The 15,147-nt window shown below is 44.0% G+C and overlaps 1 protein-coding gene and 1 pseudogene across 15 annotated transcripts in view; both read left to right on the top strand.

The window, feature by feature from the left end:
• The window catches only part of PHACTR4 (phosphatase and actin regulator 4), a 124,137-nt gene that overhangs the window by 98,148 nt on the left and 10,842 nt on the right, over positions 1-15,147 (top strand). For all 15 annotated transcript variants that reach the window (XM_074380363.1, XM_074380364.1, XM_039473900.2 and 12 more), the window contains 6 exons: positions 573-1,170; positions 3,777-3,961; positions 7,190-7,343; positions 12,147-12,202; positions 13,518-13,579; positions 14,190-14,327. In XM_074380363.1, the coding sequence (XP_074236464.1) occupies positions 573-1,170; positions 3,777-3,961; positions 7,190-7,343; positions 12,147-12,202; positions 13,518-13,579; positions 14,190-14,327 (1,193 nt within the window). The remainder of the gene's footprint in view (positions 1-572; positions 1,171-3,776; positions 3,962-7,189; positions 7,344-12,146; positions 12,203-13,517; positions 13,580-14,189; positions 14,328-15,147) is intronic.
• LOC120366248 (U6atac minor spliceosomal RNA) lies at positions 8,728-8,865 on the top strand (annotated as a pseudogene).

The following is a 15,147-nucleotide window of genomic DNA, read 5'->3' on the forward strand; positions in this document are numbered from 1 at the left end:
CCAAGATCAAGTTATAAAAAGTTGTCAGTGGGGAATGGTGGCTCACGCCTGTAATCCCAGCACTTTGGGAGGCCAGGGTAGGTGGATCGTTTGAGGTCAGGAGTTCAAGACCAGCCTGGCCAACATGGTGAAATCCCATCTCTATGAAAAATACAAAAATTAGCCAGGCTGTAGTGGCGTGCACCTATAATCTCACCTACTTGAGAGGCTGAGACAGGAGAATCGCTTGAGCCTAGGAGGTGGAGGTTGTAGTGAGCCAAGATTGCACCACTGCACTCCAGTCTGGATGAGAGAGTGAGACCCTGTCTCAATTTTAAAAAAAAAATTGTCATATCTGTTGTCATAGCAATGAAGCTAGCTACTCATCAGTCTTCCTACACCTCTATACATTTATTTGAATAAATATAAATTTTATTTTAGGATAAAAATATGTAGGGAATGGCAAAACTATGAAATTATATAACTTGCTAGAAAGACTAAAACTGAACTCAACATTAATTCTAGGCCCTGGGCTGGTCCCTCAAAGCATTGGAAAGTCATGTGAAATTGATGTATTGCTCTCTCTTTTCCAGCTGAACTGTCCCAAGCAATAAACAGTGGTACATTGTTATCAAAACCATCCCCACCATTACCACCCAAGAGAGGCATTCCATCCACCTCAGTACCCACCTTGGAGTCTGCTGCTGCCATCACCACCAAAACACCAAGTGATCAAAGAGAGAAAAGCATGTGTTCTGTGGGCTCTGAACCGCTGCCAGTGATCCCACCTTGCTCTCCATCCCCACCATTGCCTACTCATATACCTCCAGAGCCTCCACGCACCCCTCCATTTCCTGCTTCGACTTTTCAAGTTGTACCAGAAATTGAGTTTCCACCATCTTTAGATCTGCCCCAGGAGATTCTCCAGCAGGAAGATCAGAAAAAGGAAGTCCCCAAGAGGATATTGGACCAGAACTTTGGGGAGCCCCATTTACCCTCCAGGCTGCCTCCACTCCCACTGCATATTCGAATCCAGCAGGCCCTCACTAGCCCCCTTCCCATGACTCCTCCTCTGGAGGGCTCTCACAGAGCTCATTCCTTGCTCTTTGAAAACAGTGACAGCTTTTCTGAGGACAGCAGTACACTGGGTCGGACCAGGTCTCTTCCCATCACTATTGAAATGCTGAAAGTGTAAGTGCTTTATCTATAGCTTGCCTCTTGTTTCTCTTTTACTCTAGATAGCCCTGCTTAGAAAAAATTACTTATAAAAAGAAAATGTGGGCCACACATGGTGATGCACACCTGTAATCCCAGCACTTTGGGAGGCCAAGATGAATGGATCACCTGAGGTCAGGAGTTCAAGAACAGCCTGGCCAATGCAGTGAAACCCCATCTCTATAAAAATACGAAACTTAGCCAGGTGTTGCTCATGCCTGTAATCCCAGCACTTTGGGAGGCTGAGGTGGATCACCTGAGGTTGAGAATATGAGCAACATGGAGAAACCTGACCAACATGGAGAACCTGACCAACATGGAGAAACCCCATCTACACCTGTAATCCCAACACTTTGGGAGGCTGAGGTGGATGGATCACCTGAGGTTGAGAGTATAAGACCAGCCTGACCAACATGGAGAAACCCCGTCTCTACTAAAAATAGAAAATTAGCTGGGCATGGTGGCACATGCCTGTAATCCCAGCTACTCAGGAGGCTGAGGCAGGAGAATCGCTTGAATCCGGGAGGTAGAGGTTGCAGTGAGCCGAGATCGCACCATTTCACTCTAGACTGGGCAACAAGAGCAAAACTCCGTCTCCATGAATAAATAAACAAACAAAAAATTAGCCGGCTGTGGCGGTGCATATCTGTAATCCAGCTACTTGGGAGGCTGAGGCAGGAGAATTGCTTTAACTTGGGAGGCAGAGGTTGCCATGAGCCAAGATTGTGCCACTGTACTCCAGCCTGGGCAACAGAGTGAGACCCCATCTCAAAAAAAAAAAAAGAAAATGTGGATATATTTTTTTTTGAGATGGAGTATCCCTCTATTGCCCAGTCTGGAATGCAGTGGCATGATCTCAGCTCACTACAACCTCTGCCACCAAGGTTCAGATGATTCTCTTGCCTCTGCCTTCCGAGTAGCTGGGATTATAGGCAAGTACCACCACACCTGGCTGATTTTTATATTTTTAGTGGAGATGGGGTTTCACCATGTTGGATAGGCTGGTCTCATACTCTGGATCTCAGGTGATCCACCTACCTCAGCCTCCCAAAGTATTGGGATTACGGGCATGAGCCACTGTGCCTGGCAATGTGAATAAATTTAAAGTACAAAGAATACTCTGCCAAAAGAATTTGGACTTTTTTTTAAATCTTATTTTAAAACTTTATTTTATTTTATTTTTGATGTGGTGTCTTGCACTATCACCCTGACTGGAGTGCAATGGTGCGATCTCAGTTCATTGCAGCCTCCACCTCCCAGGTTCAAGTGATTCTCCTGCCTCACCCTTCTAAGTAGTTGGGACTACAGGCGTCTGCCACCACACCTGGCTAATTTTTTGTGTTTTTAGGAGAGACCAGGTTTCACTGTGTTGGCCAGAATGGTCTCAAACTCCTGACCTCATGATCTGCCTGCCTCGGCCTCCCAAAGTCTGGGATTACAGGTGTGAGCCACTGTGCCCAGCTTATTTATTTATTTTTTTTTTTGAGACAGGTTCTCACTCTCACCCAGGCTGGAGTGCAGTGGTACAGTGTTAACTCACTGCAACCTCCACCTCCTGGGCTCAAGCAATTCTCCCACCTTAGCCTCCTGAGTAACTGTGACTACAGGTGCATGCCATCACACTCAGCTAATTTTTGTATTTTTTGTTAGAGACAGGGTTTCACCATGTTTCCCAGGCTGGTCCTGAACTCCTGGACTCAAGCATTTGGGATCATGGGTGTGAGCCACTGCACCTGGCCAAATTTGGACTTTTTACTCTTGTGGCTTAATTTTTTTTTTTATGGAGATTTTTGTAATGATGCAACATTTACAAAATTACTTACATGAAACATTACAACTACTAGTTTTATATACTGCAGGGAAGGCATTGTATAACGTGGTGCTTAAGAGCATTCACCTTGGAGTGAGATAGTCCTAGGTCCAAATTCCAGCACTACCACTCTTAGCTTATAGTAGTGTTAAGTTACTTAAGCTTTCTGCTCTTGGTTATATCATCTCTATATGGGAATAATATCTACTCTGTAGGCTTGTGAGAATGACATTAGACAAATTCTGGAAAGCACCACTGCCTAATAAGTTGTAAAGCTAGAATTAGAACCCTTAGATTAATAACCTGCTAAAAAGTTTCTTAGCAAGATTGTTAAAGGTAAGGTAGAGAATTATAAGTTACTTCATTCCTGGATTTTGTTATAGTTATTTCAGTCCTATGTCTTTGTTATTGTTGAGATGGAGTCTCGCTCTTGTCACCCAGGCTGGAGTGCAGTGGTGCAATCTCGGCTCACCTCTGCCTCCTGGGTTCAAGCGATTCTCCTGCCTTAGCCTCCCAAGTAGCTGGGATTACAGGCGCTTGCCACCATGCCTGGCTAATTTTTATATTTTTAGTAGAGACAGGCTTTTACTATGTTGGTCAGGCTGGTCTCTAACTCCTAACCTAAGGTGAATCCACCTACCTCGGCCTCCCAGAGTGCTGGGATTATAGGCATGAGCCACCACTCCCAGCCTTTATTTCAGTCTTTTGTCTTAGAGTAAGTTATCCTCTTTGTTTCTAAAAATATGTATATATAATTATGTTAATTTGTTAGTCCAGACGATGAAGAAGAGGAGGAGCAAACCTGTCCATCCACATTCAGTGAAGACATGACATCTACCTCAGTCATTCCTAAACTACCACGGTGTCTACAGGAGGAAGAAGAGAAGGAGAGTGACTCTGATTCAGAAGGTCCCATTCAGTACCGAGATGAAGAGGATGAAGATGAAAGTCATCAGAGTAAGAGAAGGAAAAGCAAAAGGGAGAATTATTTTCCAGATAAAGCTATTTGCTGATCTTAGCAAGTGTCAAAAGAAATATGGGCAGGTACCTTCTCCCAGTAAGTCATCTAGCTAACTGATACTGGAAGCCACTGTGAAGGACTCCTTATCTCTACTACCATCCCTGTGTTAAAACAAGCCAAGACAGAGATCCAAGTAGATTGAGTCACTCAGGTTTTAGACTTTTTGGGGTTTTTTTGTTTTAATTTTTTTTTTTTTGTTTTTTGTCACCCAGCTGGAGTACAGTGGTGCAATCATAGCTCACTGCAGCCTCGAACTCCAGGGCTCAGGTGATCCTTCCACCTCAGCCTCCCAAGTAGCTAGGACTACAGATGTCTACAGGAGGAAGATCTTTTTTTTGGGGGGGGTGGGGGCAGGGGGGAGTCTGGAGTGCAGTGGCACAATCTCAGCTCACTGGAACCTCCACTTCCTGTCTCAAGCAACGCTTCAGCCTCAAACCCCAAGTAGCTGGGAACACAGGCGTGAGCCACTATGCCCAGCTCATTTTCATATTTTTTTGTAGAGAGAGGGTTTCATCATGTTGCCCAGGCTGGTCTCGATCTGAGCTCAAAGTGATCTGCCTACCTCAGCTCCCAAAATGCTTTGATTACAGGCATGAGCCACCTCTCCTGACCTAGATCTTATTTCCTTCTGTATAGTTCTGTTTTTATACCTGTTAACCAACCTGTCTATCCCGTATCCTCTCTACCCTTCCCAGCTTCTGCTAACCATTTTCTTTACTGCCTCCATGAGATCAACTTTTTCAGCTCCCACATAAGAATAAGAACATGCAACATGTATCTTTCTGTGCCTGGCTTATTTCACTTAAGGTAATGTCCTCCAGTTCCATCCATTTTGTTACAAATGACAGGATTTCTTTCTTTTTCTTGGCAGAATAATATTCAATTGTATATATACACCACTTTTTCTTATCCCTTCATTCACTGTTGGACACTTAGTCTGATTCCATATCTTGGGGTTTATAAGTAGTACTGTAATAAACATGATTGATTGATTTACTGATTTCCTTTCTTTTGGATATGTACCCGACAGTGGGATTGCTGGATCATATGGTAGTTCTATTTTTGTTTTTTCATGAGTGCAGGTGACTTGATACTTTGAAGGGTAGTTCTATTTTTAAGGGAATTTTTTTTGTTTTGTTTTCTTTTTTTTTTTTTTTTTTTTTTTGAGACGGAGTTTCGCTTTTGTTACCCAGGCTGGAGTGCAATGGCGCGATCTCGGCTCACTGCAACCTCCGCCTCCTGGGTTCAAGCAATTCTCCTGCCTCAGCCTCCTGAGTAGCTGGGATTACAGGCAAGCGCCACCATGCCCAGCTACTTTTTTGTGTTTTTAGTAGAGATGGGGTTTCACCATGTTGACCAGGATGGTCTCCATCTCTTGACCTCGTGATCCACCCGCCTCAGCCTCCCAAAGTGCTGGGATTACAGGCTTGAGCCACCGCGCCCGGCTGTTTTCTTTTTTAAATAGAGACGGAGTCTTGCTGTGTTGCCCAGATTGGTCTCAAACTTCTAGACTCGCTGGGCGCGGTGGCTCACACCTGTAATCCCAGCACTTTGGGAGGCCGAGGCAGGTGGATCACGAGGTCAAGAGATCGAGACCATCCTGGTCAACATGGTGAAACCCTGCCTCTACTAAAAATACAAAAAATTAGCTGGACATGGTGGCGCATGCCTGTAATCCCAGCTACTCAGGAGGCTGAGGCAGGAGAATCGCCTGAACCCAGGAGGCGGAGGTTACGGTTGCGGTGAGCCGAGATCGCGCCATTGCACTCCAGCCTGGGTAACAAGAGCGAAAGTCCGTCTCAGAAAAAAAAAAAAAAAAAAAAAAAAAACTTATAGCCTCAAGCAATCCTCCTTCCTTGGCCTCCCAGTGTGCTGCATTACAGGCATGAGCCACCTCACTTGGCCTATTTTCAGTTTTTTGAGGAACCTCCATACCATTTTCCATAATGGCTTTACTAAATTCAGGTTTTTGTTTGCCTCCAATTTAAAAACTATTCACCTTAATGATATTAAAGAATATAGGGCCGGGCACAGTGGCTCACACCTCTAATCCCAGCACTTTGGGAGTCCAAGATGAGTAGATCACCTGAGGTGAGGAGTTTGAGGCCAGTCTGGCCAGCATGGTGAAACCCCATCTCTTCTAAAAATACAAAAAATTAGCCAGGCATGGGGGTGGGCACCTGTAACCCCAGCTACTTGGGAGCCTGAGGTAGGAGAATCGCTTGAGCCTGGGAGACAGAGGTTGCAGTGACCCGAGATCATACCATTGCATTGCAGCCTGGGTGACAGAGGGAGACTCCATCTCAAAAAATAAAAATACGGAGGAGAGGAAAGGTGGCACACGGGCTAAGGTGAAAAGGTAAAAGTGGTATTTTTCAGCCGGGTGCGGTGGCTCACGCCTATAATCCCAGCACTTTGGGAGGCCGAGGCGGGTGGATCATGAGGTCAAGAGATCGAGACCATCCTGGTCAACAAGGTGAAACCCCATCTCTACTAAAAATACAAAAATTAGCTGGGCATGGTGGCGCATGCCTGTAGTCCCAGCTACTTGGGAGGCTGAGGCAGGAGAATTGCTTGAACCCAGGAGGCAGAGGTTGTGGTGGGCCAAGATCTCGCCATTGCACTCCAGCCTGGGTAACAAGAGTGAAACTCTGTCTCAAAAAAAAAAAAAAAAAAAAAAAGTGGTATTTTTCCTTTGGTCTAATGATGGTTTTCCTTTCTCTGCCATAGGGCAGAGAAAATTAAACATGTTCATGCCCACATGTCTTTGCACATAATTGAGTCCTGGTTAATTAAAGTAGAAAGGCAGCTTTAAAAACAGACAGAATATGAGGTGTTAGTATGAAAGCTTTCATGTTTTAATTCAGAGGGCTGTCCCATGCTTAGATTCTCTCTACTGTAGCAACTCTTACCAAGGAGGAAAAATGTAGAGGAATGATAGAAAAGAGAAGATACCTTTTAACCATCTGAGTCCATCTGGCTAAAAAGATTTTTAGGTGTCTTTAGCTTTACCCCCACCTCAGTGTTTGGCTGGATCGTTTGAGGCCAGGTGAGAACTGGAAGTTAAGTATTGTAGTTGTTCAGACTCCTGCCTAGCTCCAGGTAAGGTTGAACCTTTTGCTTCAAGCTTCAAGTCCTACATTATTTTCTTCCCATGTGCAAAGGTGCTCTGGCCAACAAAGTGAAGAGGAAAGACACACTGGCAATGAAGTTGAACCACAGACCCAGTGAACCAGAGTTGAACCTGAATTCTTGGCCTTGTAAAAGCAAGGAAGAGTGGAATGAAATACGGCACCAGATTGGAAACACACTGATCCGGTAGGCCTTTGCTTACATTGGCTTGATTGATTTGGTATGCCAGTATTTGTGTTAGATATTGTTAAATGTGGGTGTTTTTTTTTTGAGACAGTCTTACCTTGTCACTCAGGCTGGAGTGCAGTGGCGCAATCTCGGCTCACTGCAACCTCCGCCTCCCAGGTTCAAGCAATTCTTGTGCTGCAGTCTTCTGAGTAGCTGGGTTTACAGGGGCCTGTGACCATGCCAGGCTAATTTTTGTATTTTTAGCAGAGACAGGGTTTCTCCATGTTGGCTAGCCTGGTCTCAAACTGCTGACCTCAAGTGATCACCCACCTTGGCCTCCCAAAGTGCTGGGATTACAGGCATGAGCCACTACATCCAGCCTAGATGTTTACTTTGTAGTGGAGCATTCATTTATCTTTTTTAGCGCATTTTTTTTTTTTTCAGAGAGGGTCTTGCTCTGTCATCCAGGCCAGAGTACAGTGGTTCAGTCATGGCTCACTGCCTCCAGCTCTTGGGTTCAAAGCACTTTCTTGCCTCAGCTTCTTGAGTAACTGGGTCCTTAGGCATGTGCCATCATGCCCTGCTAATTTTTGTAATTTTTTGTAGAAACAGGGTCTCTCTATGTTTCCCAGGCCAGTCTCAAACTCATGGCCTCAAACCTTCCTCCCACCTTGGCCTCTGAAAGTGCTGAGATTACAGGTGTGAGCCACCACACCCACCACTTTGCATATAATTTTTAAAATTTATTTATTTATTTATTTATTTTAAGACAGAGTCTCGCTCTGTCACCCAGGCTAGAGTGCAGTGGCGCAATCCTGGCTCACTGCAACATCTGCCTCCCAGGTTCAAGTGATTCTCCTGCTTCAGCCTCCTGAGTAGCTGGGATTACAGGTGCATGCCACCACACCCGACTTTTTTTTGTATTTTTTTTAGTAGAGACAGGGTTTCACCATGTTGGCCAGGCTGGTCTTGAACTCCTGACCTTGTGATCTGCCCACCTCAGCCTCCCAAAAGTGCTGGGATTATAGGCATGAGCCACTGCGTCTGGCCACTTTGAGTATAATTTTTAAAAATACATACTGGAGGCCGGACGCGGTGGCTCACGCCTGTAATCCCAGCACTTTGGGAGGCCGAGGCAGGTGGATCACGAGGTCAAGAGATCGAGACCATCCTGGTCAACATGGTGAAACCCCATCTCTACTAAAAATACAAAAAATCAGCTGGGCATGGTGGTGTGTGCCTGTAATCCCAGCTACTCAGGAGGCTGAGGCAGGAGAATTGCCTGAACCCAGGAGGCGGAAGTTGCAGTAAGCCGAGATGGTGCCATTGCACTCCAGCCTGGGTAACAAGAGCGAAACTCCGTCTCTAAAAAAATAAAAAATAAAATAAAAATACATATTGGGTTTTGTATGAAAAGGGAGAAGGTTAGCACTCCTCTTGACAAGGATGGAAGAGGCCCTTTGGGCCTGACAACACACAAAAAAGGAAAGAAACAAAAAAAATACGTATTGAGCACAGTTGGGTATCCTCTAAGAATTTGGAAATTTAGGATGTAGCTGCCTGTGAGAGCTGTATTTTATTTTTTTATTTTTGAGACGGAGTTTCGTTCTTTGGCTGGAGTGCGATGGCACAATCTTGGCTCACCACAACCTCTGCCTCCCAGGTTCAAGCAATTCTCTTGCCTCAGCCTCCCAAGTAGCTGAAACTATAGGGGCACACCACCACGCCCAGCTATTTTTGTATTTTTAGTAGAGACGGAGTTTCTCCATGTTGGTCAGGCTGGTCTAGAACTCCCGACCTCAGGTGATCCACCTGCCTCCGCCTCCCAAAGTGCTGAGATTACAGGCATGAGCCACCACACCCAGCCATGAGACAGACATACAGTTTTGCAAAAGTTTCTACAGAAATCAGAATGGTTCCCAGAGCAGAAACGCTCCTCTGTCACTTTTTTAATCTGGTTGTTTAACCATAAAATGCCAACCCAATTAACAGTCACACCCATATTTGCATTATATCTGTTTCTTATGTTCCATGTAACTGCCTCCTTTTTTTTTTTTTTTTTTTTTTTGCGATGGAGTGCAGTGGCAAGATCTCAGCTTACTGCAACTTCTGCTTTCCAGGTTAAAGTGATTCCCCTGCTTCAGCCTCCCAAGTAGCTGGGACTACATGCACCACCGTGCCCGGCTAATTTTTTTGTATTTTAGTAGAGACAGGGTTTCACCATGTTAGCCAGGATGAGTAAAATAAACCAGTCACAGAACAATAAATACTGCACAATTCCACTTCTGTGAGGTATCAGAAATTGTCACATTCATAGAAGCAGAGAGTAGAATGGTAGTTGTCAGGGGCTGGGGGATTGGAGGCTGGGGTGATAGGGAGTTGCTAATAAATAAGTATAAAGTTTTAGTTATGCATGATGAGTAAGTTCTAGAGATCTGCTGTACAACATCGTGTTTATAGTTAATACTGTAGACCCAGTGCAGTGGCTCACACTTGTAATCCCAGCATTTTGGGAGGCCGAGGCAGATGGATCACAAGATCATGAGTTCAAGACCAGCCTGACCAACATGGTGAAACCCCATCTCTACTAAGAATACAAAAATTAGCCAGGCGTAGTGGAGGGCACCTGTAATCCCAGCTAGCAAGGGGGCTGCGGCAGGAGAATTGCTTCCAGCCTGGGCAACAGAGCGATACTGTGTGTGTGTGTGTGTGTGTGTGTGTGTGTCTGTGTGTGTGTCTATATATAAATAAGTAAATAGCTAATACTGTATTGTACACTTTAAAATTTGTTCAGAGGTAGATCTCCAAAGCAAATGTTGTTGTCACTATAAAATAAGATTGAAATTTAAAAACAGACACTCGTAATGAGATACCACCACAAGTCCACTAGGATGGCTAAAGTTATGCAATTTAAAAGACTGACGGCCGGGAGCGGTGGCTAACACCTGTAATTCCAGCACTTTGGGAGGCCGACGTGGGCGGATCATTAGGTCAAGAGATTGAGACTATCCTGGCCAACATAGTGAAATCCCATCTCTACTAAAATACAAAAATTAGCTGGGCATGGTGGAGCGTGCCTGTAGTCCCAGATACTCAGGAGGCTGAGGCAGGAGAATTGCTTGAACCCAGGAGGCAGAGGTTGCAGTGAGCTGAGATGGCACCAGTACACTCAGCCTGGGTGACAGAGTAAGACTCTTGTCTCAAAAAAAAAAGGAGAGGGGAAGGAAGGTCTAGCTGGGTGTGGTGGCTCACAACCTCTAATCCAAGCCCTTTGTGAGACTGAGCTGAGTAGGTAAATCACTTGAGCCCAGGAATTTGAGACCAGCCTGGGCAATATGGCAAAACCCCGTCTCTACCAAAAGTACAAAAATTAATCAGACCAGTCTCAAAATAAATTTTAAAAAATTTTTTAATAAAATGGAAGGACCTTGAGGTGGGAGGATCATTTGAGCCCAGGAGGTAGAGCTGCAGTGAGCTGTGATTGTACCACTGCATTCTAGTCTGGGTGACAGAGTGAGACCCTGACTCAAAAAAAAAGGAAGGTCTTGTTCAGAAAGAAGAAAAGTTGTATATAGAATGGGACTGGAAGTTCTTTATGCAAGCAACAAAGGAGTTGAAAAATTAGCAAGTACTAGCTAATTAGTAAATACTGTCTTAGAAGTATAAATTAAAAGTAAGAAATGAATAACTTTCTGATCTCAGAAATGACAAATTGTGGTTTATTGTTGTTGTTTTTTGAGACGGAGTCTCACTCTGTTGCCCAGACTGGAGTGTAGTAGCACAAGCTTCAGCTCACTGCAATCTTCGTCTCCCAGGTTTAAGCATTCTTCTGCCTCAGCTTCCCAAGTAGCTGATACTATAGTAGCAAGCCACCACACCCGACTAATTATTATATTTTTTAATAGAGATGGGGTTTCACCATGTTGGCCAGGCTGGTTTCAAATTCCTGACCACAGGTGATCCACCAGCTTCAGCCTCCCAAAGTGCTGGGATTACAGGCGTGAGCCACTGCACCTGGCAGATAAATTGTTATTGGCGAATTAACGGCTCAAAATTGTGATCAGGTGAGATAACTTTATCAACTACTTCACAGAGAAGACTGAAACTTAAATCACAGAATTATAGAATATCACCAGAAAAAGACAAACTTAAATTCCAGTGGTTCCTAAATCACTGATTTAAAAACCTAGCCAAGCACAGTGGCTTGTGCCTATAATCCCAGCAGTTTGGGAGGCCAAGGAAGGAAGAGCTTGAGCCCAGGAGTTCAAGACTGTCCTGGACAACATAGTGGTACCCCATCTGTATTTTTTTAAATGTTTAAACAACAACAAAGAAATTTAAAGAGGGACTTCTGAGTCATAGGAGAAGTTTTGTATAAAAAAAATACATATAGATAGATATATTTTTCATCCTGATTTTCTGAATCTGAATTTCTGTTAACATTCCTTGGAAATCTGCGTTTTCTAAAAAGTCTCTAATGCTTCCGAAGGAGCAAATTTGTTTGGGAACCACTAGTTCGGTACAAACTTTCACTTCCCAGATGAGGACACTCAAGGTTTAACTGAGCTTTTTTGTGCTAATAGCTCTTATCAAGGTCTAGGACTACAATCCTGGCCACTTGTTTGCATATACAGTTCCTTTTTATAATGTTATATCTGTGTTAACACTTTTAATGTGAAATTGTTTTATAAACGATTATAAATGAAATATATCATTTTGTTGATTTCTTACTTGAATAGGGGCTAATATATACTATGGCCACTTTATAAACAAGATTGGGAGGTTTAACATAAACATTATCCTTATTTCTCTCATTTTTAGGCGACTGAGTCAAAGACCAACACCAGAAGAACTAGAACAACGCAATATATTGCAACGTGAGTCCAGTTATGGAAATAAAGTATAGATTTTCGTTGTATGTTTCTGACTTTAATATACATAAAAGAGAAAAGAAGCATTTGCTACAAGGGCTATAGGAGAGTGTTGGCAAGACTATAGTCTTGCTACTATGCCAGGCAAGGACTATTTATTTTCTCATGAACAGAGTTTCCCAAGCTTCCTTTGAAAGATGCTATTATGGTATTGTTTAGTGTGCTGTGATACTCTAGAAAACTTTGTTTCAGTGTTCTCCCATATTCTGAAACTGCCTTGGGCATTTGGGAGGATTTGACAGTATGTGGGAGATGTGCCCAGTTTTTCTTTGTTCAGGGAGCTACGGAGGTAGCCGTGCATGTGGAGACCTTCCTGTTCCTAGCATCTGAGGGCTGAGGCCCAGAGCAAGTCCCAAATACAACAGTCTTCCTCTTGCTTTAATCCCGTAAGACTTTCTTACCTCTGGCAGGGCGTGGTGGCTCACGCCTGTAATCCCAGCACTTTGGGAGGCCAAGGCAGGTGGATCACAAGGTCAAGAGATCAAGACCATCCTGGCCAACATGGTGAAACCCCATCTCTACTAAAAATACAAAAATTAGCTGGGCATGGTGGCATGCACCTATAGTCCCAGCTACTTGGGAAGCTGAGGCAGGAGAATTAGAATTACTTGAACCCAGGAGGCAGAGGTTGCAGTGAGCCAAGATCACGTCCCTGCACTCCTGCCTCTTGACAGAGTAAGAGTCTGTCTCAATAATAATAATAATAAAAATGTAAAGACTATTCTTAGTTCATGGCTAGTAAAAATACAGGCAACTGGTGAGATGCAGTGCCATGGTTTGCTGACTCTTGCTCTTAAGTATTTGTATCATTGACAAGAAAATTATCTTGTTTAGCCATCCCCAAAGTTAGTATTTTATTCTGATTTGGGCCTATAAGAAATATCTGTAATGTAATTACTGAAACATTTGATAGGCCAGGCGCGGTGGCTCAAGCCTGTAATCCCAGCACTTTGGGAGGCCGAGGCAGGTGGATCACGAGGTCAAGAGATCGATACCATCCTGGTCAACATGGTGAAACCCCGTCTCTACTAAAAATACAAAAAATTAGCTGGGCATGGTGGCGCATGCCTGTAATCCCAGCTACTCAGGAGGCTGAGGCAGGAGAATTGCCTGAACCCAGGAGGCGGAGGTTGCGGTGAGCCGAGATCGCACCATTGCACTCCAGCCTGGGTAACAAGAGCGAAACTCCGTCTCAAAAAAAATTTGATACACAAATTCTCATTTGTGAGTAATATTCTTTCCTTCTGATTGTCAACTATAGCTAAAAATGAAGCTGATCGTCAGGCAGAAAAACGAGAGATTAAACGTCGGCTCACTAGAAAGGTACTACTGCCCATGTGTTCAGTTAACTGTATGTGTTATATTTGGATGACCTATTTGATTGGAAAGAAATGAATTTGAAGCTGGGCACAGTGGCTCACTCCTGTAATCCCAGCACTTTGGGAGGCCATGGCAGGAGGATTGCTTGAGCCCAGGAGTTCAAGACCAGCCTGGGGAAAACAGTGAGACTTTGTTTCTGCATTTGAAAAAAAGAAAGAAAAGAAAATGAATTTGCAGCCTGGGCAACATGGCAAGACCCAATCTCTACAAAAATAAAAATAAATATTAGCCGGGCATGGTGGTGTGCACCTATACTATCAGCTACTCAGGAGGCTGAGGTAGGAGGATCACTTGAGCTCTGAAGGTTGAGGCTACAGTGAGCTGTGATGGTGCCACTGCACTCCAGTCTAGGCGACAGGGCAAGACCCTGTCTCAAAAAAAAAAAAAAAAAAAAAAAAAAAACCACTGGGGGTGTGATCTCCGGGTATCAGTAGTGTTTAAACTCCCCCAGGTGATTCCAGTGAAGGTTGAAGCACTGGGTTAGAGGCAATTTGAATGCATGATTGATGCCTAATTCTTGGCTTAGTGAACTAAGAGGCTCCATTTCCTTCAGCTCAGTCAAAGGCCAACTGTGGCTGAACTCCTTGCCAGGAAGATTCTGAGGTTTAATGAATATGTAGAGGTAACAGATGCTCAAGATTATGACCGGCGAGCTGACAAACCTTGGACCAAACTGACCCCTGCTGACAAGGTATCTGAAAAGCACTCTCTTGCTCTTTTTCTGATTTTCTCTTTATTTGAAGGATGCAAGATACTAAGTAGAAGGGAGAACCATAAACAAAGCTTCTAGTTTTAATATAATACTAAATTTCAAATCAAGATACAAAATGCCAAGTTGTACAAGTCAAAATGTTATACTAACTCAGTATAATGTTTTGGTAACTCCATCACCAATAACTGAAAGAAAGAAAATCCCTGCTATATCACAGAATAAAAATACTGGAAGAAATAAATATATTTTAACCAGTGGTTGTTTGGTTAGAGGGAGTTTGGGCTACATATTTTAGTAATTACCCATATTCTATTTTTATAATGCGGTGAAAAACTATAAAAGCTGGCCAGGCATGGTGGCTTATGCCTGTAATCCTAGCACTTTGGGAGGCCAAGCCAGAGGGATCATTTGAGGTAAGGAGTTCAAGACCAGCCTGGCCAACATAGTGAAACCCTGTCTCTATTAAAAATACAAAAATTAGCTGGGTGTGATGGCATGCACCGGTAATCCCAGCTACTCAGGAGGCTGAAGCAGGAAAATTGCTTGGACCCAGGAGGTGGAGGTTGCAGTGAGCCAAGATCATGCCATTGCATTCCAGCCTGGGCAGCAAAGCGAGACTCCATCTCAAAAAAAAATAAAAAATTAGGGGTGGGCACAGTGGCTCATGCCTGTAATCCCAGCACTTTGGGAGGCAAAGGTGGGTAGATCATGAGATCAGGAGTTCAAGACTAGCCTGGCCAAGATAGTGAAATACGAAAAATACAAAAATACAAAAAAATAGCTGGGCGCGGTGGCTCAA

Source organism: Saimiri boliviensis, chromosome 11 (genome assembly GCF_048565385.1).
Source record: "Saimiri boliviensis isolate mSaiBol1 chromosome 11, mSaiBol1.pri, whole genome shotgun sequence".
NCBI classification, from domain to species: Eukaryota; Metazoa; Chordata; class Mammalia; order Primates; family Cebidae; genus Saimiri; species Saimiri boliviensis.